The sequence below is a fragment of the Thermobia domestica genome, chromosome 14 (genome assembly GCF_964235325.1).
Source record: "Thermobia domestica chromosome 14, izTheDome1.hap1.1, whole genome shotgun sequence".
NCBI lineage: Eukaryota > Metazoa > Arthropoda > Insecta > Zygentoma > Lepismatidae > Thermobia > Thermobia domestica.
The window spans coordinates 161731679-161758724 of NC_137467.1; the positions used below are offsets into that span (position 1 = coordinate 161731679).

Consider the following 27046-nt stretch of genomic DNA (forward strand, 5'->3'; position numbering starts at 1 on the left):
AGCTGACGTAATTGACTATTGATTATTTATTATCTATTTTCCTTAAATTGATTGTTTCATACTTTAAAATCAAAAATGAAACTCTACAACCAAGATGTATTTTTGTGGACATATTAACTAAAAACAAATAATATTCTTACATTGCAAATTTCGTCCATTTTATGCAATGATAATTTATCTCTCTGTCTCCACCAAATCACTGTCTTGTTTATTATGCAAATAGTGACGTGATAATTTCTTTTACTTTATTTTCCAGAACTTCATCAGAAAATACAGAATGTACTGAGGAAATAATTGAAATTAATGTTTCTGGAATGGCTCAAGTTACATCGTTATTAATTTTGTATTTTATATGTCTTGAGGTAAGATTTACATAAGAGAACTTCAATTGCAAAAATCAGTTAACTGTTTTGATTAATAGATATTGATAAATGTAAGTGTGAGCCTATTTGGTACAAATTCAATGCATGCTATGGTGAAAGGGAGAAACCCGACGTTTATATGGTATTTAGAACCAATGTTGTCAGTGCCACGCTTACAAACCATTCATTACCATGTTTTTTTTAAAGATACCTATTTGAGAATGCTGTAGGATAGCGCAGTTAGATATTAGAGACGGAGTGTTCTACCACCACCTATTCCACACGTCAGAAGTGACGTGCTGGTCGGTCAGCCCATTTGATGGGTCAATATTAGTTACTACCGGAACCGTAGGTTATCGACTATTAAACGTTGTTAGTTCTCGTACACGAAATTTACCTAAACATTTACCGCTCAACATTTGTTTGCTTTAGCAACCTAACCCGGGCCCACACACTCGGGAAGTGGAATACGCTCTCAGCTCGACCAGACCGAGGTTCTTAGCTATAGTCGGTTTATCCTATTGGTAGAGTGGTCCTGCCTAATGAATCAGGTTCTTCATTCTCTTCAGGCGTGGCGCTCGAACGATACAGTTCAAACACCACCCACCAGTGTAAGCACTAGCCGGCGAATCCCACGGTTTCACCACAACTGCACAGAGTCCAACCTAGTCTGATAGTCCCATGAGAAATCTAGGTGGCTTATTTATTCCCGTCGCGGCCTACTTCAATCGTTCAATGGTAACCGACTTCCGTATACATGTGCTGTGGATACGTCGAGATACTCCCTTGTATCTTATCCGGGATTCAAAGGGATGAGTGAAGTTGGGTTTGATGCTAGCGCTCTATTCCAGAGAAAGTCCTCCCTTCCACTGGGATTGAAACATTTATCATCATACCTGAAATCGTGTACCTTTCCCCAGGCCCGTGCATGCAATAGACTGATATTTCCACAATAGGATCGTCCAAACAATTCGAGACTTCCTCTAATTTGTAGAAGCCTTGTACATTAACAAAATAAATGATGTCTACCTTTAAAGATATACTCATTTGAGAGTGAGTAAATCTCCCCTTCCAGGTTCGTCGAAGCAACATGGGACTTCCTCAATTTTTTGGGTACCACGCTCATGTTGTAGTTCAGATACCTTCAGAACCCAATTATATTTGTAGCCAAGTGCCATTAGTTGCACTTCTCTCGGTAGAGTAGTCTATGAAATACAGAATTTCCCTTGTTTTCTGAAGAGGTACACCATACATTACCAGGTCCAGTGATTGATGTAGAATATCTCCTTTCAAAGACAATGATGATTTTGGAGCGGAGACTCCCCAGTAGGACTGTTAGTTCTGCACCCACAAAGGAAAAACTTGAAATTAAAGATTACTTCCGCTATATACTTTATTCTTGAAGTACAAAACTGTATTTGGATAGAAGATCTCATCCCGAGGCCTGTTTTGTATGTAAATATTTTTGTAAATATTAAAACTGTAAAAAGAGTATAAAATGATATCTCAATTGAATATGCACTTTAAACTAAAGATTACTCTTGATCAGAGCATCGGGCGCTGATAGTAAGGAAGAGCCGAAAGAGCAAGAAGAGAAGAAAATTGTTGGAAATGAGTAAACGACGCGGTGCCCCAGAAAAGCATTTGTGCCCTATTAAATCAATATTGTTTTCGATTTGAAAAGAAATAGATTTGTTAAAAACTTTTTTGCTATCTCCGCTCGCAACCCAAACGTGTCAATAAGAGTCACAACAAGTGTTTTTTTCTTTATGCTTCAAGAAATTTATATATGATTTCTTAAGGACGATGTGATATGCAAGGCACTGACAAGGAACGGACAGGAATGTGTCATCCGGACATTCGAATCAAACCTAATCCGTTCGATAAACAACAAAGATATGTTCATGCACAAAAAATGAGGTGCCATGGAGAACGAAGTACGTCCCTGGGACCCATTAACCCTCTTGGTGTAAAGAAAATCATAAACTCCAATTGAAATAACTATTGCATCAACACAGTTCATTGGAAAGTCATGGTTTATAGTTAATTCTATTCAACAAGAAATAAGCTTCCCAGAGGTGCTATGTATTGGGGCTCATAACGTACTTGAACTGAAGAAATTGGGAGAAGGTCGTGAAGCTTCCCTCCAGAAATCTCTCCCATCAACTTTGGACCCCTCTGGAGGGGCCCTGGGTAAAAGCACACAACCCAAATGTTTCTCCAAAAATACTATAGGGGGTAGGAAATGTGTGTACTATGTCTTGTTTTGATAGACAGAATAGATACGAGGGAAAAACTTGTATACCAATACATGCTTGATCCCAATAAATTCCTTCAGATTAGAAGCATTCCATATGTTAATGGAATAAAAAATAAACACTGGTAGTCATCAGCCTTTGAAAAAGATTAAATTCGTTAGATTAAGTTCTGACTTCTTAAGACCCTATTCTAATACTGCTTCAGTTTTGAAAAGGCTTTCTCCCTTGTTTAGCTTCATTTTTGATATTCCCGAGCAAACATAAGCTTGCGTGTGTCTCTCGACTCCTCTCATTTTCATGCCTTCATTCTCAGCGTCCTGATTAATCCGATTGGGTACAAAAGCGGCACTAACTATTGAAAGTCATCACCAACAAAAGCCAAACTCGTATTTCAGACTTTGACTCTTTCTGATTTTCGAAACGCTCCTGCGTACTAAAAGTTATTACGCATAGTCCATACGTATCTAGTTTTGTGATATTGTTACCTACACACAAACATACAATACACGTACGTACTGTTACTATATTTCTAATGTTAATTAATAATAAGTAATCTTAAATTAAGAACTTTCATTCATTAATATAATTAAGTAATTACTATATTTTTAAATATATGTAGTAGGCAAACAGTATTTTGGATTTTAAATAAAAACATTAAACATATTCTTCACTCCCATTTATCAAAATTGGGAAACTCGCAAAGAAGTCTCCTTCTAAATTCACGTTACATTTCACAAAATATTTTTTACCGTAAAAGAATAGAAATTAAAATACTATTTCTGAGGTCACACAGAGTAGAATTCCTAAAGTTTACAGTTATTTGAAATTAATACTGTCACTTACTTCGAAGATTTTAAGAGCGCATAGCTTCTAATGTATTGCAATTTCTTTTCTTATCGATAGTATGAAACGTTGTAAACAGAAATTTAAATAAGTGTTCTTGAAGTGGATTTGTGTACAATCAGAGGTAGTTTTGTTAAATTTAGCAAAGGTCTAAAATAAGCCTCTTGAAAACAGCTCTTATTTGTTGAGGAATACATAGTGATCTATTTTATCTGTTACGATCTGCTTGCTTTTTCAATATTCATGAAACTGAACTCTCAGTAGTCTCTAATGATGCTGAACCATACCATGTACTTCCTGGTGAGAAGGGAAACGCGTACTGTGATTCTGTTATTATTGAATGCTTATATAGTACTCATTGAGTCTTGCTTACAGGCTTGGACTGTCCTGGGCAGGAGGGCAGGTATCCCTGCCGGGGCCCACTCTAAATTTATACGTATATAATGAATATTGAATAACACGGAAAGCAAGATAAAACATGTCTGTTGTATTGAAGCATAGTTACTCGTTGTAGTTTGTTCTGTTCCAACAGTTCGGTGGCGCCCAGATTGAATGTAGTCTTGTATTATTTTTATTGAAATGGAATTACAATATTATAAAAATCCTGTTTGTGGCCTAGTAAGAATATATTTCAACAATATGAAGAGTGGGGGCCCCATGAATGCCGAAATAAGACTGACTTTTATAAAGTTCTGCTGGAGTATTCTGTTAGTCGTTTGACAGCATAAAGAAACAGAAAAGGTTCCGCACCCTGGGATAGCATTATCAGGCGTAAATGAAGCTGACAACTTTATGAAAGAAAGACCCCTCGGAAGCGAAGATAGTGCCCTCCAAGTGAGGTTCCTACCTGGGCCCTATATCCCCCAGTCTGAGACTGCTGACTCATTTCAGTGTTAGAATAGAACGACTTTTCAAACTGAGGAATCTGATAAAAAAAATGATGAAAGGATTCAGCTTAGAAGTTGATATGCAAGGGCTCGGAAAAACTGTTTTTTGAAAAAATTCGGTTTCACTGCTTCTCTTTTTGCTTGGGAAGTTTTGGATTTTTTTTTTCAAAATTCTGATTTAAATTGGTAAGGCAGATTTTGTTGCACTTCTCTACAACACAAAAACTCATTAAATTAAATATAAACTAATTATTTGCTGAACAAAACTATATATTTTCATTAAAATTCAATACGTGTTACAGTTTCGCCAACTAACTCTTTGGCTTCATCAGACACTATGTTGAGCCAAAGAGTTAGTTGACGAAACTGTAACACGTGTTGAATTTTAATGAAAACATATAGTTTTGCTCAGCAAATAATTAGATTATGTTTAATTATAACAAAGCAAAGTTTCTATTTATGGGAAATATAATTAAATTAGTTGTTGAAGCAGATATTAATATAAAGCCTCGAAAATAAACCATGAATTTCGAAAATATTTTTTGAACAATTCTAATTCTTAACATACTTAATTTATGAATCACAATGGATTACCCAATGTATATAATAATTGTTAACATCTTATATATACAATTAAGTACCTTTTAAAAGAAAAGATTCACAAGCAACTAGAAAATTCTAGGTAGTATTTTTACTTCAAAATATACCACACCCTCTGTTTGAAACAAAATAAAATTAAAAGTCAAGGCTACACATCAGGAGTTTCATTTTGTATGGTTCTGTACATTCTTGAAATTTTACAGTTAAGCTTTAATTTTCATATACGTTGTGTGAATATTTCGAGGAAATTTTCCATTCATTGACCTCATACGTAATAATCTATTAAAACCTATCAGATGTTTCTGACTTGCATAATTGGTAAAGTCTCGAGTTCTGTTATGCACTGGCTGTTTTGTTCAGCTTGTTAAGAACCGGGAAAGTACGGAATTTTCTAGTCACAGATGTATAATAGACTGTTTATCTGAGCGTTTGGTTCCGAGATTTTAGAATATATAACCTCCATCGCGGTTTACTCAGTGCTGGAGATTACTGAATTTTTAACAAGAGTAATTCAACATATCAATAGGGAACTCTCTCTTAAAATAAATCTACGGAATACAGTTAAGAAGAGTGGAAAGGATCAATCATTGTTCCAATTCACAAAAAAGGCGACAAAACTGATTACATTAATTATCAAGGTATCTCTCTTCTGTCAACCTCCTATAAAATCCTCTCGAACATTCGGAGATTATCGATGTGCATTTAGCGAAATCGATAAACTATTGACCAGATATTTACCAAAAATAATGGAAAAATAATACACCACTACATCAACTATTTATTGATTTTAGAAAGGCTTACAAGTCGCTTAGGAGCGAAACATTGTACAACATTCTTACAGAATGTAAAATACCGAAAAAACTACCTAGATTAATAAAGATATGTTTAAATGAATCTAAAAGTAAAGTCCGAGTAGGAAAATTCCTGTCCACGAGCTTCCACGTCGAGAATGGACTGAAACAAGGAGATGCGTCATCGCCATTATTACTGAACTTTGTTCTGGAGGACTAAAAACAAAAAACGTGTCGTGATTGGGAAAGTAACGTCGCTCTATGTTAAACCTCATCTTCAATCGGATACTTTAGCAAAATATAAATAAAAATGGATTTCGGAATTTTGCTTTCTACGTATATCTTGTTATTGGTCAATTTATAACAGACTTCCGAAGAGAAACATCAAAAGAATTTAATGACCGTGTCCATAGCGACGACTCCCAGTCACGACCCCTCTTCAGTTTAACTAGAAATAAGAAAAGGAAGAGTGGAGAAGAAGAAGGTAAGAGGAAGAAGAAGGAGAAGAAAGGAAGAAGGAACTAGAGATGGAAAATTACTGGTTAATGATGGAAATGTGGCAAAGAAGATTGAATAGTTATTAAAAAGGTTATTCATATCCGAATTTTACTACTTGAGAATCAATTCTGAATTGATCCTGGAGACAAATGTTCCCTCATACTACCCTGACCTGGATCCAGATAACTGTACAAGTGGGGGGTTACCCTGACCCAGTCCAGGTGATGAGACGTATTAATTTAATCCTTTGTCTCTTATTTCCAAATGTTGATTAAAATTTATCCAGTAGCTGTATTTTCATAGTAGAGATCGAACGTACATTTGAATTACCTAAAGGAAAGAAATAAATTAAAATGATTTTCACATTTTTCACAAATAGAAGTTTTTGAGATTCTTCAAAAAATTGTTGTTATCAAAGCTCATCCTGTTGTTTAGGCTTTCCTCTCAGAGCCGACTTTGAATAATTTAAAGTTACTTATCTTTCATGACCTCAGTCATGCAAGAATACACATATAAAATAGTATTGCACAGATATTGTAAAGCCTATCGTCGTAAATCAAGATTAGAGGCTACCACTTAAAGCTAAATTTGTATTAAAGCTAAAGCCTTTAATTTCACGCACTTACACATACATAGAGGACAAGGTATTGATATAGGTAAATCAGATTAAAAGATTGTAAAAGATCATCTAACTACAATTGGTCAACATTTATTAACTCTATCAAGAATTTTAATCACAAAGAAAATGTTTATGTCATGCAATTGAATACACATGTAAATGTATCACTCCATATAAAATCTTGGATTAAATCAATATAGATTTGATATTAACAGAAGGATGGAAGAGAAAAACACAAAAAAGCTATTTAAATTTTGATAAAATAAAGCGTAAATTTGAAAATCTAGCTACAATTTATTACATCTCATATGAAAGAAGATGGTTAAATGAATCCATATCTCATATGTAAGGAAAAAACTTAAAAAGATGATTAAATGAGTTTTTTCTCGTACTTTCAGACGACCTTTTCTTACATATTACAAGCTCAAATTTCTTCCTTACTCACAAACAAATTCTGAGTCAAAATCTTCAAGAAATTTTCAATGAAGATGAAGAGTCACTCAGCACAGTTATTAAAAATGTCCTATTGACATAAATATTGAAACTCACCATAGGTTCAATTTCTAATTTATCCATCGAATTCGAAGATGAATATTCTCACAAACTCTGAAAGTCATATCTGTAGTAACAATAATAACATATAACCTTTAGGTAGTATGACTTAATTACTCAAAAACAAAGATTTTTGCATTCATTTTTTATTATAACTTACTAATCGTATCCGTTATCTCCTTGGTATTAGAAGTATATTGATTTTATGGAATATGTATTTTCTTTCATTTTTAGACTATTAGCAACTTTACGCGGTATAACGAAAATGGTCTGCGATTACGATCACTAGCTGTTGCTGCAAGTGATATTGAGTCAGTACCTATAGAGGAGCTCTTGTATGGCAATTATGCACATCATGGACAAGTTATGGATATACCTACTATAGAAAATTGTAAGAGGAAATTATTTATTTCTTGTACATTTGTTAAATGTTAGTGTTGAGATATGAAATTCGAAAAAAATTCTAGCAAAAATTAACCCAATATCAGAATACTTATAAGTATTAGAATAAATCTGCGTACTCTGCGGAAATCTCATCACTTCAACCATGGTTATTACGCGGTAAAATGTGCAGTTTGTTATCAAAATTTATAAGCATCTTGTATGATTAATCTCAGTTAGGTTCCTATCGGGCACATATAGAACTTGAGGTTATTCATTCCAAGAAAGCTTTCTACTTTCTTGGAATGAATAACATTTAAGAAAGCTATTGTCATGAAAGATAATTTCGGCCAGGGTTTAGTTTTTTTCAGCCTTATATTGAAGTTTCCATGTGTACGGGTTAATTTGCAAAATACACTGTTTATCTGTCATACTTTAAACGTATTAGTTAAGCACAAGAAATCGGGAATAAATGCCATTTCTTGTGATCATTGTCTGCATTTTCCCTATTATGTTTTTTTTTTTTTGTTTTAACTTTTGTTTAAAATAAAACTCATACTGTGCATCATTCTCACAAAATGAAGGTCAACAGAATGATACAGAATTTAATGTCTCTCAACAAAGAGGATAAATCAATACATGCTATGTGATCATTTTCACACCTCAAACACAGCTAATCGGAAAAGCGCAATAAGTTGTGTGCCGGAAACGTGAAAAAAATGCTTGCGATATCGTGCAATTAAAAGCGAGCTATGGTGTATGGGATTACGGGTTTCTCAAGAACTGATATAGGGTTTAAGTAATGTGAATTTAGAAAAAATGGAGATTTATTCATATATTTTTTTTTATTTTTCCCTTTCCCTTTGATGTATTCTGCTTAATACTTTTCAAGTCTTAGTTATTAATTAAGTCTATTTACAATCTTAAATATACACTCATGTCCAAAATGATTGTAGCATATCTATAACTGTCTTCTTGTAAGAATATAATTTGATAATGATTTTGCATGGTACTTTTAATACTGATACTATGTGTATAATCGGGAAAGGTATACTTGTGCTAAATTTCATAGGAAAAGAGTTGCAAATACGAAAATTAGAATGAGTAAAACAAAATGTTCCTAAATGGACAAGAAAGTTGTATTTTCGTTTTATTGTTCTTATTTACTGCTTTTTTGGCACGAAATTTGCCACATACATGTCTTTGCCGATTATACACATACTAACACTATAAGAAATACCGGGCGAATTTGTTATCAAATTGTATTCCTACAACAACACATTTATAGGCATGCGACAATAATTTTTTTACATGGGTGTACATAAATGCATTTGTCTGAGCTTTTGATAAATTATTGACAAAAAATAATGAACATATTTGATTTAGTAATATAGACGCTATTTTCAAAAATGAAATTATTACGCCATTGGGGGCCCTGGTATCTCAGTGGTGGAACTTTCACCTCTGGCGCTTTGGTTTCCTGGTTCGATTCCTGGTCGCGCCAAGTGATTTTTGTGATGGAAAAAGACACCGTGTGCATGGGTTTCCTCGAGATTCTCCTTTTCCTCTCACTTTCATCATTCCACCATTTAATTCATTTCTCATCATCACCGTCTTCTTTAGTATAGCCTGCATAACCATGGGACGTAAAATTTAAAGATTTCATTTCATTTTATTACGCCTTTTCCGATTATTTGTTTTGCCACAATTGTCGATCTTTAAGCTTTTATCTGAAATGTATTTTCTTTCAGCACCTAAAATGCTAGGAGTGTTGTACCCCAAAGTAAAGTGTCAGCAGTGTCACTATTCACCTGAACGGCCCTATAAGTATAGATTCGACACTAATATTGGATTTTTAAAATATTTTTAAACGTTCATACTCTTATAGGGGTGCTAGAGGAAACTTATCCATACAGTATTTGTTTCCAAATTGCAAGGCATACGCATTAGGCTTAGGTAATAATTCCACACACCCAGAGTTATGCTAGCCCTTCAGAAATCGAGTCCTAGTTTCGTAACTGAGATGTCGCGCACGGTCTTTTAGACCCTGCTGCTAAAACTAAACTTAAATGAAAAAAATATATTGAAAATACTATTTATATTACCTTGACATTATTTTTTAATGCATTCGAAGTTTACTAAAAGATTTAGTTTCCTTTCGTAGAAGAAAAAATTGTAATTACAGTTTTCAATAATACGTTGAAAAAAAAACCGGTATTTTCTATCATTTGTAGTATGGAACACAGAAATAAAATTCAGTACTTATGAAACGTTTTATGTGAGTAGTGTATTAATTTTCGTTAGCAAGTTGGACACTTGAGTGACCAATAATCTTATTAATAATGAGAATATATTTCAAAATAAACGCACTTAAAATTGATTAGATTATTTGAAAAGGAAGTCAATGATATAATGACTCATTATTACTATTCCCTGAATAATAAAAAAAAAAACTAAAAGGAAATGATAAGTCGCGGTAACTCAGTGGTAGAGTAATTATCTCTGTCAAGTGAGGTCCCTGGTTCCATCCCAGCTTTGGCAAAAGGGCTTTGTGGTTTGAAAAACCGTATCATTGGTCTCTTTGGAGCTTTTCTCGTTTTCTCCCACTTCCGTTATTCCACTATTATCATTCACGTCATCATCACCACCTTCCTAAGTCTCTATGCATAATTGTAACATGTCATACTCAGAAAATTAATAAATAAATAATAAAAAGTAATAGTAAGCACAAAACTGTTAGTAGTAGTGAATCTATATATACTACACTTTGATCACAACTTAACATCTTGAATTTGGTTTTATTTCACTAGTGGTCAGTTTCAAGTTTAGAATTAGATTTTCAGACTTTTTGCTCATTCACAGTGATCATTTTAGGCATTCGTATGGCGTATAAAAACCCCCACGAGCAATGAAATTTATCCGAAACATCTTTACGATCGGATTGAAAGTGGGTTTTCAGAATTTTTGTAGTGGCACTTTCACCCCTTCTTTATTCGAAGTTACTACCTGCGTAAATATGTTGAAATTGCAATTGCACGTGGAGGTTGTGTGCTCTCTACAGTTATAGTTCTTACACTGATGACAATTTCTCTTCGAGTTCCTGTTTTTCTTCCAGTCACAATTGTAGTATTTTCCTGGAGCATTTCTGTCATTAGTGGGTGGTGCAGCAGTGTTAATTTCTGAACTCTCTGTTATTACGTCTAGCTTATGTTTTGTGTTCAGATGAGGTAATTTATTTAGAAGATGTATCAAATATTAACCGTAAAGATTTTTTAAAGTTTTTTCACAAACTATGTATATTCCAGTTTCTATTCTGTCCAAGCACAATAAAACTATTCAGTCCAGTGTTTAGTAGACTAAAAAAGAATAGTATTGTCCATCGTTCCGATGTTCTACTCACTGAAAACGTCCTTTGATTTCTTCTACAGCGTCCATTCCTGCTTTAGTAGAATTATAAAATGTAAGCACAAAATGTTTTCTCTGCTCTTCTGATTGTGGGTATATGTTCTCGGTAGACAATAGCAATACTATTTAATAAATCCTTTGATTAGTATATGGATCTATATCATACAGTATATGGTCCGCAAGAAATACAGTACATGCCTCAAATAATGTATTTGCTGCGTTTTCTATCTGTTTCACTACAGATAAACGACATGCTAAATTACATCCATCGTCCTATGAGTTGGTTAGGACAGCGTACCTTCCATGACGTCTGGTCATCTTTACCTTTATATTAGAACAGATAAACTTGGGTAATCTATTTCAATATTTGTGTTGTCACCAAGTAATTCATAGTCATGATATCTTCTTCATCCTCAGAATCCAACATAGAGTTGAGTTCTATTTCAGACATATCATTTGAATAATAATAATAATAATAATAATAATAATAATAATAATAATAATAATAATAATAATAATAATAATAATAATAATAATAATAATATCCTTGAAATTGACCACACTTCTCTATAACTTACAGAAAATCCAGAATTTTGTTCACATGACCCATCATATTTACCGCATAAAATTTATTTGCCAACGCTATCTAGGTGGCTTCTATTCTTTTTCTTCTTCACCACCTTAAAAATCATTATTATGTACATTCACCACTATGAGAAATACCGCTAAATTCACAAAGAAGGCAGCAACACATTAAAATAAACGAAGAAGGTTACAAAAGATTGTCGCAAAACAGTACTATTTTAACGAAATGTGAGGTCGCTCACGGTGCTTTCGACCAGATTACTTTACCTCAAGGAATCGCGTACGGTCGAAAAGACCAGTTGATGAAGAAAAGCTTTCTTACGAGGAAATTTTTAGAGCTAAAGGAAAATAATAAGTTTATATATGTAGGGGAGATATAGAAGGTATTTTACACGAAGGTATAGAAAGGAAAGGTATATGGGGCGCAGTGATCTGCAATCTATGCAACATAATTCTTCAGCACGGTTTTTAAGACCGTGACGAGACATCTGAAGGGCTAGAGCATACACAAATAAATCCACTCATATATATCAGATAATATGCTGTCTTGTCCCTATTCTATTAAAATGAAAAATTACAAACGCCATCACAAGCTTCCTTTTATTTTCGAAAGGAATTTTTATACCGACTTTCATGTTCTTGGCGGGGGTTTTCCTGATACATTCATTTTCTCACAAAAAGTTGTCTCATTTCTACTCTCATGGGATATGCATTTTATTCAAAATGAATCTACTCCCATGGGATATGCAGTTCGATATAGGTCATGAGTAGGCATATAACCTATAAATAAATAAATAATTTCAATCCGTTCAGTCGTTTTCCCTTAAATTGGGGGATATTTTTCAAAGTCAATTCGTTCATCTTATTCATATCAGTGTAGCTTGTTCACAAAAAGACCAACAATAACTTTGCCTCTTCTCCTATTCTGAAGACGAATATTAATAAAAATATAAAACACTTCATTTTGCAATGACTAAACTTAAAGATTATAGAATAATGACAAATTTTTGTACTTTACAATAACACTAACTAGTGAGATTGAACAAACTATGGATAAATGACAAAGAACTTATCAAAATGTTTTCTCCTCCGATAGAAGTATTAAGGTGATATTTTATACTCCAAAATACTAATCACATCTTTATAATAATTTAAATTACTTACATTAATTACATAGGGATTAGTAGAAAATGAAAATAATTCTGAATCGCAATTTGAGTTATTATTTTTTGAAAATAAATATAATTTATTTTTCATATACATATATCGTGAATAAAAATTATTAAGCACTATGAAATATTTGGATTAATCTTTTAAAACTTTTCACACCTTTCCAGCTCCTCGACCAACGAAGAGTCTTATGAATGCTTTGTTGAACCTATCGATGACAAAAGGTATACGTTACTTTTATTAATCTATGCTGAAGACTAATTTCCTAAGAAATAAAAGTACAGGGTAAATTAGACCTTAAAAATCATTATTTTCTTCCAATAGAACTTCAATCATAGAATGGTGATTGCATGAGCACATAACCATTATTATGAATCTATGTTTTGCTGTTAAATTATAAATTCCATTGATCATGAAAATAATCATCTAAACTTTTATGTACCTAAAACTAATAGTGTGTCAAATACGTTTAAGAGCATATTATAATTTAAGTACATATTATAATGCAAGTTTTCCAGCACATTATAGTGCAAATAACAAGTTTCAATCAACATATATATATATATATATATATATATATATATATATATATATATATATATATATATATATATATATATATATATATATATAATACCTAAGATAGTATAACTTTAAAAAATAAAATGTTTCCTGATATTGTGAAATTAAATACATTGAAATAATGTAAAACGATGAACGATGTCTAACAAATTAGGACATCACATAAAAAGCTACTATAATACATATTTCCCTACTTTGTTACATATTTATTAAAACCAGGATAATTTTAGAGAATTTCAGAAATTTCTCAATGAATAATCAAAACAATTTACACAACCAATTTTAGTGTATTCATGTGATATATTCATCCTACCAGTAAATGACATGAAAATAAAAATTATAACTTTAATATTAGTAATATAAGCAAAATTTTAAATAAACTAATCAAATAAAGCACCTATACGTTTGTGTTGATTTAAAATATATTTCTTGGCTGCAAAAAATAATTAATGAAACATTTGATTCTATGTTGAAATGGTTCTCTTGATAAAGAACATATATATATAAGACGTTTATGCAACTTTTTTTTTTTATTTTTTGGTCTGTAAGATACAAAGTATCGTCTACATGGCAAAATTTAGAAACAGGATTTCAACCAGGTTAATTCACGAGTATGAGATTACCCGGATAACAGATCAAATCATCAAATTATTATAAATACATTAAACGAATTATAATGCATTACAGTTAGTGCATTAATTGATATAAAGCGGTAAATTTTGAAAACATTCTTGCCATAAATGATATACTTCCAGTTATATTGTAACAAAAATGTTTCTTACCATAAATGTTTCTCCATGAATCATTTTAAAAGTGAAGGTTATCCCTTTTAGGATTTATGGTCATTTTGTTACCATGGCGTAGTATGACCACTTATTTTGGTTTCATAAGCGCCTTTTTTATTGGTCAAGTCAGGGATGGACCAAGGAATACTCGAGATTCGTTTTGGAACCGGGTGCACAACTTGGACGTGCCAAGTGGAGGCAGAGAATCGTGACATTTTTTTCTTAATGCAAATTTCAAAGAATGTTCACGCTTTTTGTTTTCAAGATATCAAATTGAAACTCTACATACGGATTGTCTGCACGTTTGGGTATTTCTCTCTCTCTCTCTCTCTTTTTTTTTTTTTTTTTGAGATTCCTACGTTAAATTAGGACCGGACACGAGTAGCCCAAATGTTCCCAGAGGTGATATTTTTTAGAAAAAATTCGGTTTTCCAATCTTTCGGGCTTAGGTGTATGATACGGACATGCGAGTGATACCTTTGGAAAGGCTACTTATACTAACGAAAATGACGCTCGAACCATAACAATTGGTTAAGCAGTAATGGCACAGTACATTTTTTGAGATATGAGAAAAAATGGACCAGCTTCAGACTTTCAAAAATTTCTCGCGACATTAGTTTTCAAGATAGAAGATTGAAATTTCTCACACATATTTTGTGCGTAACAACGCATTCAAAAAAGCATATCACCACGTCAACAAAGCCCCGGTCGGGAGAAACGCAAAAATTTCAAAAAATCTCCGGTTTTTCCCGATTTTCCCCTTTTCTGGTGTGTAATACGAACAAGCAAATGTACAGTTGGAAATTATGCTCTATCCTGAAAGAAGACGGGGTATGAACTACGATCCTACGATAAATAGTAAGGATGCAGTATCTGTTTGAGTGAAAGTCTAAAATTTATCTCAAAAAGTGGAATTCCTAAAAGGGTTACATTACAGTTAATGCATTAATTGTCATATATGTGTTAAAGAATTTTTGGAAACGTTCTTGTCATAAATGATATACTTCCAGTTATACTATAACATAAATGTTTTTACCATAAATGTTTCTCTCCTTCAATCATTTTAAAAGTGAAGGTTATAATACACTGGTTCAATATTTGTTAAATATTTTTATAATTAAATATTTCAAATTTATTGTTTTACAGAAGCCCAAGAATTGTTTGATATAATGGATGATTGGATTTCATATAGGTCAGCTCATGGTAATATTATTCTGCAGTTCATAATTTATTAATGATATTAGGATTCAGTTAAATTAAGTTTAGAATATTCACTACACTTAATAAAATTTATCAGCAAATTTAGTGTAATATTCATGGTGTCAAAATATAAAAAATAATGCAATTCATTTAGTAAAAATTTAGTATAGCCCTAATAAAAATTTAGTATAAACATTTAGAACAATAAGGTAGCAAATGTATCCTCAAGATCTATAGTTTGTTCCACCCATTCCCTTTCAAGGTATGTGACCATAACTTAGGAATAGGAAGGCAGGTTGCATAACAATGTGATGTATTTGCTAATTTGACTAGAGAAGTAAGGTGTACGTCTGATGAGGATGTTGACTAGAAGATCTAAACGTCACGTGTAAATGTGTTTTTATATAAATAAGTGCAGTCTTGTTCAGCAGTGTGTTTACTTTTTTATGATTCATAAGTTCCCATTTCTTCTTAAAATATTAGTTTTTACTCAAACATTAGAGAAACATTTATACAGGTGAAAAAAGAATCATGTAAATATGTACTTTCAACCAAGTATTCGAACAGACTTATTAAAAAGTATAACAACGTCTATTTGAAAGTCCATAATTCCTTAGTAACATACAGATAAGGAAATATCTAAAAAGACATCCATTAATTAAATCCGTTCTAATTTACAAATATGAATACGAAACCTTGTATATAGATATATTGACTACTTTTCTGCCAAACATAAAAAATATCAAATATTATGTATGTTAGGAAATTTCTAGCTTCATATTTGTTCCAAAGTTTTGGAAAAAATAATTATAAAACTCTTAATAAGAATGATCTTTTAGACAATGTTTACTTTTTAATTTTTAAAGAAAATAGAAAGAAGTATACTGAAAATTATTCTAAATTAACAGATATTCAAATATCTTTCGGTCTTGCTGTAAACTATTTAGTGCCTACCATTCGCGCAAATCCCGGGGAGATGAGGGGTACATGTTCCCTCCAATCTTGGAACTGGGGTTCTGTCCCCTCAATAATCTGACTTGAAATGAGTACTTTGGGGAGAAATATGATGATTTGTGTCCGATTGCTACAAAAGTAAGAGAGATGAAATTGATCTCTGCCCAGGCTAAGCCTCAAATCTGCCCGCCTCCGAATATTGGAGACAACTCAGTTCCCCTGTTCCTCCACAGCATTCTTTTTCAACTTCAAAAATATTTTAAACATCGCTTTTTCTAAAAAAAAAAAAAAAAAAAAAAAAAGATTTTCGGAACGGTCTTATCCCCCCCATGTTGAAGGTAGACTTGTGCCGCTGGTGCCATGGCAAGAGTAACATTAATGAGTGCAAAATAAGAGATTAAGTCTATAGTAGTGAACGATTAAAAGCCATTATTTCCTTTTTTTAAAAACAATTAAAACTCATACAGCCATTTTCTTGAAGTAAAAAATAACCATTTTAAAAATCTTATTATTCAAATACGAGAAAAAATCTTCACTAGGCTGATCTGTTCCTGCCCGAACAAATTAAAATTTTTGTTTACCTAACAGTTTTATTTTACCAAGTCACCATCGACCAAACTGAATGTAATGGCCACCGGTAACGATAATTATACAAGCATTGAAATTTCCACTGCAGCTGTATTAGAAGTTGCAGCTGTATTAGAAGTATTGACCCACTACTGATTGCAGGCTTCGTAGAGGCTATTTGTCGCACGAGGTCAACGTAATGAAAGATGTATGTGAAATTCAAAACCACAATAATCCATGAAATTAACTTCAGTACAATTTGCAGGAATATTTTCAAACGGAGGTACATGGATATCAGTGGTAGTTGCCATTCATTGGTTAAAAAATCCAGCGTTGTTTTGGCTTTGTGGATTGAATCTTTGTTCCATGGTAGTTTAACACCGTCATAGAATGCTGGTATTGTGCTTACATAAAGTATGGATAGGACATGTCCTTGATAATAAGATGCTTTCTTTTCGATATTTTTCAACATTATAGATTTTGAGATTCCTGATGAAATATTTAGCTTTCATTATATTGACACTCAAAGTTACATCGTAATTTTCATGAAGACTCCACTAAGTAATAACCCAAACTTTTAAAATGTAATTTAGATAGAATCTATATTTGTTAATTGTCACAATAAATTTCTAGAGGTACCTGGCGCTCATTGAGACCCCTATTACTAATTTTTGCTTCAAATATCGTGGTTTTAACGCATACACGCCTTCTTTGTGAGCCAGCATTAATTTATAATGCAATGCACCGTTCACTACTGATAGTGTTACGTGGTTAGACTATTAAAAGTCTCTGTGGTAGTGGATTTTCACAAGCCAGTATATTTCCTTTACAATCGCTCTTGTGAGTTTCGCAGACGACTTCTTTGGAAACTTTTTCGTTTATGATGGGTCTTGTAGTGAAAGATGCACCTCAATATTTCACCTTTAACTGTATTACTAGCACTGACCCGTCGTAGAGGAGAGGCATTGTTCTGTCAATGTTCTACTAGTCGGGATTGATAAAGTTTCCATTGCAAATTGCATGACGTACAGTTCTCATAAAGCAATTATTTGACTTCATTTTTCCTATTACATGCCTTTATTATACTAAAGACCAACTAAGAGACTGATGAATGCGTACACACAATTATGATCCTCCCTATAATCTGGTTTGGCTACTGTCACTTACTGTAAGTTGTTCGATGGAAATGGAATCTCTGTAGTCTAAATATTTATAAAGGGATGCTTTACCATTACAAAATATCGTCTTTCGGACTTCACATTCATGAAAGTTTGTTCATTTGCTTTTAAAGTTCATTTTTTTTTTAATTTAATAACATAAAGCAAAGTAAAGATATCAATCTAGTTTCTTGAAATGAAAATGACAAGAAATTTTTGAGTTTTACGTCCTACGGTTATGCCAGTAAGGCTATGGAGACGGTGATGATGAGAGATGAATGAAATGGTGGAATGGAGAAAGTGGGAGAAAACGGTAGAACCCCGATAAAACTCACGCACACGGTGTTTGTCCACCACAAAGTTTACTTGGCGGGAGCAGGGTTTGAACCCGAGACCCCAAACACCAGAGGTGAACGCTCTACCACTGAGCCATCGCGGCCCCCAATTATTTTGTTATCGGTTTACGGATATCCATACAGTTCTCATCTAAATGAGGCTCTATTCCAGAGATGTATGGAATTTCGCTGCTAGCTCGCTGCAGAATTATAAAAGAAGTCATTAATTTATAGGGATTTACTTAAGCATAATTATCGTATCGTTTTATGTTTCCTTATTACAATTATCACTATGTATATAATTACTTATTTTATTTGTCAGCAGCTTGAATGTTTCAATGATAATATGTGCAAATATTCAAAGTATTTATATTATCTTTGATAAAAATAAAATAATTTTTAAACATTTAATCTTCAATTCATATCCTAAATATTGTATTTTAAGGAAAGCAGACACTTTTTCTTGAATTATTTTCATGAATCCTTGCACTATCTCCTATCATGAGGTACTGCTTTCATTTCCGTGTGAAGTTTCTTCTCTACATTGTCTAAAATGCCATACGTTTATTTGATCCCCAGGCTTGAACTGTTTATTTCTCCTAATGTCATTCCATCCATAGTTAAAATTTTGTTTCATCCATACCTTATGATGTATCTAATCATCCTATCTCTGCTTTTTAAACTATACTTCAGTAGTCTCACATTTACACTACCATGTTAAATACTCTTCTATTTGATATTGTATCTACCTAAAATTATAGAAACTACTTTGTAACTTTATACCTTCTTGTTTCCTCTTCCCCATTTTTCTCCTCCTAAACATACTCGAGCTCACCCATGCCTAAGCGGTTAGCGTACGCATCTTTGGCGTGGGAGCCCCGGTTCCATTCTCGGCGGAAGCTTATTTTGTTCGGATTCCACTTTAAGCTGTAGGTCCACGTCTCATATAGCCTCACTGCTGAAATGGATTCCAAACTGAAAATCAAATCAAATCAAATCTTATACACACTTCATACATATGCTTTTATCAGTTTCATATTCAGCTCTACATCGATATTTCGTTACCTTCGTACATTACCATTTCGGTACCTGTGTAATAAGTGTAGTCCATGATTCCCTATCTGCTATAAGTTTGTATGTTTCCTTACTCATCATATCGTATTACCAACTGGATCTACCGTTCTTTGTGAGCCTTGGCCTCCATAACAATGTGCCTCCATGCTTTTCTATCCTTGCCGATCTCCCACCATCTCTTCACTTTTAATCGTTTTATGTCTTCCGTTACGTCGTCTATCCACCTTGTCATTGGTCTTCCTTTCCTTCTTACGGAATATATTTGCTCTTTCATTGTTTTCCTTTGTATTCTCAATTCTCGCATTCTCTGTACGTGGCCTAGCCATCTTATTCGTTGAGATTTAATAAACTTTACAATATCTTCATTTTTTAATATACTGTTTACTTCTTCATTGCTCCTTATTCTCCATATATCGTCTTCTTTCACTGGGTCGTATATCTTGCATATTATTCTTCTTTCGAATCTTGGTAGAGCTTCTTCTTCTACCTTGTTCATGACAATCATCATATTTTATGGTTTATTATAAATCTAACTATCATGAGTTAATTTCACGTTCCTTAGTTAATAATTATATATCCACCTGATCAGATACAGTTTTGTTCATTACATTGTATTTGTCTTATCAACTATATACATTTTAAGCATTCTATCTGTCTTCTCAGATTTTCTATCTTACCTGTCGAGAGTAGAGCTCGATATTCTACCCCACAGCGCGTACTTTCTTGGTATGTCTTAGTAATGTTTTGTCTTCAACTCCCAAATCCATGGTACAAATTGTTTTTGTAGCATGGAATTCTAAGTTTCTTGCTCCTCTGAATTTCAGGAACTAAGTTTTAAAAATCGCCATTTCCATGTTAGAGGTTCTTCTATAGGATGCGACAAATATGATAATGAATTCTCATTGTAATCTATGGGATTGTAATGTCATTTTAATCCCCATCTATATATATATCCCAGTTTTTATCACAGTTAGCCACTGCTGAAGTAGATACGCTTTGACTGTTTCTCTTAAAGAGAGTTTCCAATCTGAGGGCGCTCCACAGATCACAGCACACTTACCAAGGATTCACTTATATGAGGCACCAGTGGTACAGTTGATTAGCAAATATTATATTATAAGTCTACCGACATAGGTTATTCTCTAATGTTGATATTACTTTTATATTACTATTCTGATTGTATTATGTTTGTCATTTTCTCAAATACTCTATTGACTTCTTTACAGAAGAGTTACCGTGGATATTCAGCATAATGTTATACTTCCAGGATTTTTGCCGTGCGGGAACTCATATGTGTACACTTGTAGAGCAATATGAGGTAAGAGTTGGACAAAAGGAATAGAGAATAACACTTGCTAAATTTTACATTCATTAGGACCAAATGTAAGTTCTTCTGTCCCACTGCGGCTTCATTTTCTACTAAAATCAGGGAAAAAGGAAACTAAAAGTTAGTAGGGGATTCTTTATTCTAAGAGTGAGAATGGAAACGGTTACAGAACTATCAATTTGTGAATTTTTGAGAAAACGTAATTTGAAACTTCCTAGTTTGTAAACTATATGATCAACTTTGGCCAGTTCAGCGATTTACTTAGGATAAATATAAGACTTTCAAAACCATTTAATAACTCCGGAAATAATTTTATAAATAAAATCATGGCACTCAAAGGCATAAATAACAGTTTCCTAATAGCAACACAAAAAAGACATTTCACTTCTCAATTGCCTATCTTAAAAATGAAATAACAGTTTCCGTGGCCATGCTGCAGAGAATACGGATTTCGCTAGCCATGCAAAATAATAATAATAATAATAATAATAATAATAATAATAATAATAATAATAATAATAATAATAATAATAATAATAATAATAATAATAATAATAATAATAATTTTCTCTTCAAAAATGAATAATGACAATACCTGATATTCGATTTCTAGATCTGAACATACCTTCATACTATTGAAAGACATATTTAGCTGATGTAATTTCGTAACTACATTGTATTTCAGATTTCCACATATCAGTTTTTGTAGAGATATAAGTGGTTATTTAGTATTAAAAAAGTAAATATTTATAATATGAATGACGATTAGAAAAATATTGTATATATTGAAAAAAATAAAATATTTTTGGATTGCAAGGAAATTGAAAAGCCTTCGTCAATATGGTATTGGTTATTCTCAACACAAAGTATTTAATACTGTTCTATGACATACTGAATATGATAATTGACAAACTGCAATAAGTTCGTTTCCCATAACTACAATATGGTAGAAATGAGCGTATACTATTAGTGATATATTGTAACATTATTACTTTTGATATAGACTAGAAATATTACTTTGTATTATGTCGCTGCAAAAATACCCGTGAAATATTGTGTTCCGCATTCAAAAGTCGACCTATCAAAATCAATGCGCTGTCATACAGCTCCTCATTGGTAAATAATGACAAATCAACTGAGGTGTTTTATTTTTCGCGAATAAAGTACCTTTATGGCGATACTTGCGTATCGTAAGAATAATGGTTTCGAGAAAAAAGATGTGATTAACTCTGTACTAGTTAAGCTTATGTTTTTTGCCTCAGGTGATAATTGAGCGAAACTGCCTGAAAATATTCGTTAGGGTAGGCACGTAATAGTTCTGTCTGTAGAGAAGTAACTGAACATGCATGAGTTTACTGTCCAAGATTGCACTACATATTGAATGTCACAAAGCGTGAGCACATTCGATCACCAGGATGTTCACGGAGTTACACAAGTTGTATCCTATGGCATTTTCCCTTAAACATTTCTTGTGGTTGCAGTTGAGCTCTGGTAACGCAATTTAGAATAAAGTTCAAAGTTTTACTATACAGTAGAACTACACTTTATTATCAATCCCAAGAAACAGAAGTAGCAATTTCTGCAGGGAGTCATAGTTATAATCTTGTATGCTCGCCATGGACCAAGTTTTACGTCACGAAACGAGAAGAAATAATTAGTGGCGACCATTACTGTGCGATTTTTACCCGTCTTCGTACTTCAATTAAAACAAAATACCTGATTTATTTGTTTCCGGGATAATATTGGTGCATTATAATGCAATTGCTAGGTTACAAGTGTCGTTCATGACTCTTTCTGAAAATTTAGTTGAGAAATTAATGGCTCTCCACACAGCCCTGGTTCTTCACCATGTGACTTTCGTATCCTAAATCATGTAAGGGCCTTCAAAAGTTTAATTATATACCAATGTAAAGGCTGCCATTTGACAATGTTTCGAACACCAATCTTCCAACAGAGTTTCCAACAGATTTTACATAGAAGCATCCATAGATTGATCACACAATTGAGCAAATGCTCGAACACTTATTTTGACTTCTTCTAAGGCGAAAATATTCTGACATGCTAGCCATAGACATCTTTACATTGTGCACAAGGCATAACTCAATACAATTAGTATTTTCACTGATATTGTCTGGAAATTTGGATTGGTTAGTTACACCATAATTTTTGCATTCCTTGCTGAAAACGTAGAGTCCGTTGCAAATGATTATATAGTGCTTGGTTACTGCTACGGTTGATGTTAATTAGTAGAATTTGCTTGATTAAGACTTGAAGGTAGTAAATGTTGCTAATTGTTCAGTGGTGATAGGTCGCTGGGTACAAATGCACTTTGATGCTATTTTTTGCCATTTAATTGATTAACTTTTACTCTATTTATCAGCATTATTTAATCTAGGTTAGCATTGTACAAAAGCAAATAACATATACAGTGTATATGTTTGGTGTGTGCGAGCAACTGACTGATATAATTAATGATCTGTATCAAATTAAATTCTTGGCAATATCGAAGCTCAACAATTTGACTGCCTTTCAATAAATTACATTTGTGATCGTTGTGCTAAAAGATCTAATATTTATTTAATTTGCTAAATTAAACATTCTTTCACAACTCTTCAGGATTGAAAAATAAAAGTTCAGACTATCTTCCAAATTAAATGGTAAATTCTGTAGGTTCCAATTTCCTCCTCTTTGTGGTCAATAGCCATTTCAGTATTGTGGAATGCCAGGGAACAATTAGACAAGGTATGTGGAAGACTGATCGGTTTTGCAAATAACACCTCCAGATGAACTAATCGAATTGCGAAATGAGATTTAGTACATTTGATAAAACATGTGAAAAAGTAAATATTAACAAACTTAGCGGTTAACCCTACAACGGTCGGGCGGAAAAAAGTTTCATAAACGGTCGGGCTGGGTCTGAGAGACCCAAGAAAATAAAACTGCATAATTAATTTGTAATCAATATTTTTAAAATACAAACATACTTTTATTTAATTACAAGTAATTCTAAATCAGAAAAAAAAGCATTTCAGCTCAAAACTCGTGTTTTCGCTTACTTTTAAAAACATATTTCTAATTGTTTACACATATTTGTTAGTAAATTATATGAGCTTTTTTAAGAAAATTATATAAAAACGAATACTTGCTTACATGTTGCTATAGATAAGTAATATTATAAAGGAAACTTATAAGTTTATTTAACATAACCTAATGCTCCGCCTATGTTGAAATGTACTGAATGTCAGAGGGTAAAGTTTTTTAGTTTTCATTGTTGGCAACATTGTTATCTAATGGCGGAGTAGGTGGGGTTTTCTCGGCAGCGGCAGTAGATAAAAATTCTTCACTCTTATCCTCGTCTTTGCAACACTCACTGTTACTATCATGGTCAGTAAGTAATTCATAATCAGGATCTGCATCGGAATCATCCAGTTCACTTTCATCATCATATAGAATTCTATTAATTTTACTCGCAGAAACTGTTTTCTCGTTCGATTATGTTCAAAAAGTTGCACAAAATACCAACTGAAATATTGTTCGTATATACACACTCAAAAAATGTCTAATAGGTAGTCTTAATAAAAAATAAACTTCCTACAAGATCCTTAACACTGGCAAAAAAGTTACGTGAACGGTCGGGCTGGGTCTGACAGACCCACGCGAGGTTTTGAGCTCTATTAAATGCAAACTAACAATAAATCAAAATGGTTTGCACCAGCAGCGTCTCTTATCGGTCGTTTTAGGAAGGTATAGGAAGTTACATCTCAAACCGCTAACTTTAAGTTGAAAATTTTATTTAAAATATAAGTAGATGGGTCTCACAGACCCAGCCCGACCGTTCTAGGGTTAAGGAGAGATTGAAGCATGGTAGAAAGTGAGTAAAACTACGCTATTGGAATCTTTGAAAAAATGTAGGAATGGTAAAGCATTTTATTGATAGCGCTACTACCAAAATGTCATAGTTCACTTAAGCGAAGTGAAACACAATGAGCTTAAAATCGCTGATATCGTATTGAAATCCACCACTTGGACTCAACGAAAATTATTAGTGCTTTAGGCATGTGATATATAACGGTGGGCTACGATATGAGCTAGACAGTATAATAACACTAGTCTAAAAATACACATTGTTTTAGACATCTTTTGAGTTGTTGATCTGTTTTAATAGAAAGTTGTGTGTGTGAATGATGAGTATGTGTTAACAAGACCATACATAGTATTTTGAATGTTTGAGAAACCTGCAGACTATTGATAGTTCGCAAGAAAACATAAGCTGCAAGTACATTGACAAGAATATGGTATCAAATTGCACAATTACATGATGGCAACGAATAGGTGAGATGGAGAGACCTTACTTACAAACGAACACAGCATATATTGATAAAAGAAATTTCAAACAATACAATTTTATTGCTATAATAAGGCTAGAACGATGTTACAGTCAAATATAAATCAAAGGTAGGTTATAGTGAAAGGAAAACTAGTGTAAACCACATTGCATAGAGAAATGATATGAACTTGCTCTTTCACTGAGTGAGTGAAGCATATTGACAGTTCATAATGTGAGCATGGGGAAAGATGGTTGCTGGTCAAGTATCCAAGTGTCCACAAGTAACAAATATCTCTCGGGCATATTTGGCTACAAGATATCTTGAAGCAGTGATTGTAACTCGTCACTGCAACTTTCAATGTTTCTCTGGAAATGTTACTTTCTTATTTGGCTTGTTTCCAGTAAATTTATTAGCAGAAACTTTTGGCAGTATATACACTATATATATGAGCTTTTTGGATTCATTCATCACGATGATTGACAGTAGTAGAAAATGGATCGATCTGGGCCAACCTAGCTCATAATAGGACATAAAAGAACAACTCACAAGCCCCTGGGAAAATGACCATCGTACACCGTGAGCCCACGGTCTTTTACGACCTCCATTTTAGGGGTGAATTTATTCCCTTTTATGAGCACTTTTTAGGGGGTGTACTCGTTCTCTTTTACGAGCACATTTTAGGGGGTGTACTCGTTCCCTTTTATGAGCATATTTTGCAACCCCTATTTGAACATAGCAGAATATAAAAATACAACAGAACAGATTCGTTCCCATTTATGAACACTTTTTCAGGGTGAACTCGTTCTCTTTTATGAGCATATTTTCCAACCCTACGAACACAGCAGATAACACATAACACTACGAAACACACAGCAGAAGAGATAACACATAACACTACGTAACACACAGCAGAGCAGATAACACATAAGACTCGTACCCCTTTTATGAACACTTTTTCAAGAGTGTATTCATTCTCTTTTATGAGCATATTTTTCAACCCCTATTTTAACATAGGAGATAACACATACGATTACGAACACATAGAAGAACAGATAACACATAACACTACGTAACACACAGCAGAGCAGATAACACATAAGACTCGTAACCTTTTATGAACACTTTTTCAAGAGTGTATTCATTCTCTTTTATGAGCATATTTTTCAACCCCTATTTTAACATAGGAGATAAAACATACGATTACGAACACATAGAAGAGCTGATAACACATAGCACTATTTTAACATAGCAGAACATAAGACTACGTAACATAGCAAGGGTGTACTCGTTCCCTTTTATGAGCATATTTTTTCAACCCTTATTTTAACATAGCAGAAATTACACTGAGACTATGAACACACAGCAGAGCATAAGACTACGTAACACATAACAACCTATGAGCATATTTTCCAACCCATACGAACACATAGCAGAGGTGTATTAGTTTTCAACCCCTTAGCATAAGAACGAACACATAGCAGAGCAGATAAAAAACACAACAGCCTCCATTTTAGGGATGTATTCATTCCCTTTTATGGGCTTATTTTCCAACCCTTATTTTACCATAACAGAGACTACGAAACATAGCGGACATAGCACAGGGGGTGTATTCATTTTCTCCACCACTAATTGAACACATCAGAAATTACACTGAGACTACGAACACACAGCAGACCAGAGAATACGTAAGATTCATTCCCTTTTATGAGCACTTTTTAAGGGGTGTACTCGATTTCCAACCCCTATTTTAAGACAATGAATACCTATGTAACATAGCGATTCGATA

General features: G+C 33.2%; 1 protein-coding gene across 1 annotated transcript; it reads left to right on the top strand.

Moving 5' to 3' along the window:
- The first annotated feature begins 254 nt into the window (after positions 1-254).
- On the top strand, positions 255-15553 carry LOC145670073 (uncharacterized). The gene is made up of 4 exons (XM_081738433.1): positions 255-362; positions 7645-7801; positions 13119-13175; positions 15465-15553. Exons 1-4 carry the CDS (start codon positions 315-317, stop codon positions 15551-15553), a joined length of 351 nt encoding a protein of 116 aa, XP_081594559.1. The 5' UTR covers positions 255-314.
- The last annotated feature ends 11493 nt before the right edge of the window (positions 15554-27046 follow it).

What these genes read in the sequence shown, in the direction of transcription:
- LOC145670073 (XM_081738433.1), top strand. Translation starts at nt 315, where the DNA reads ATGGCTCAAGTTACATCGTTATTAATTTTGTATTTTATATGTCTTGAG. An exon ending in TGTATTTTATATGTCTTGAG is followed by an intron (nt 363 to 7,644) that starts GTAAGATTTACA and finishes TTTCATTTTTAG; the next exon opens with ACTATTAGCAACTTTACGCG. An exon ending in TATACCTACTATAGAAAATT is followed by an intron (nt 7,802 to 13,118) that starts GTAAGAGGAAAT and finishes ACACCTTTCCAG; the next exon opens with CTCCTCGACCAACGAAGAGT.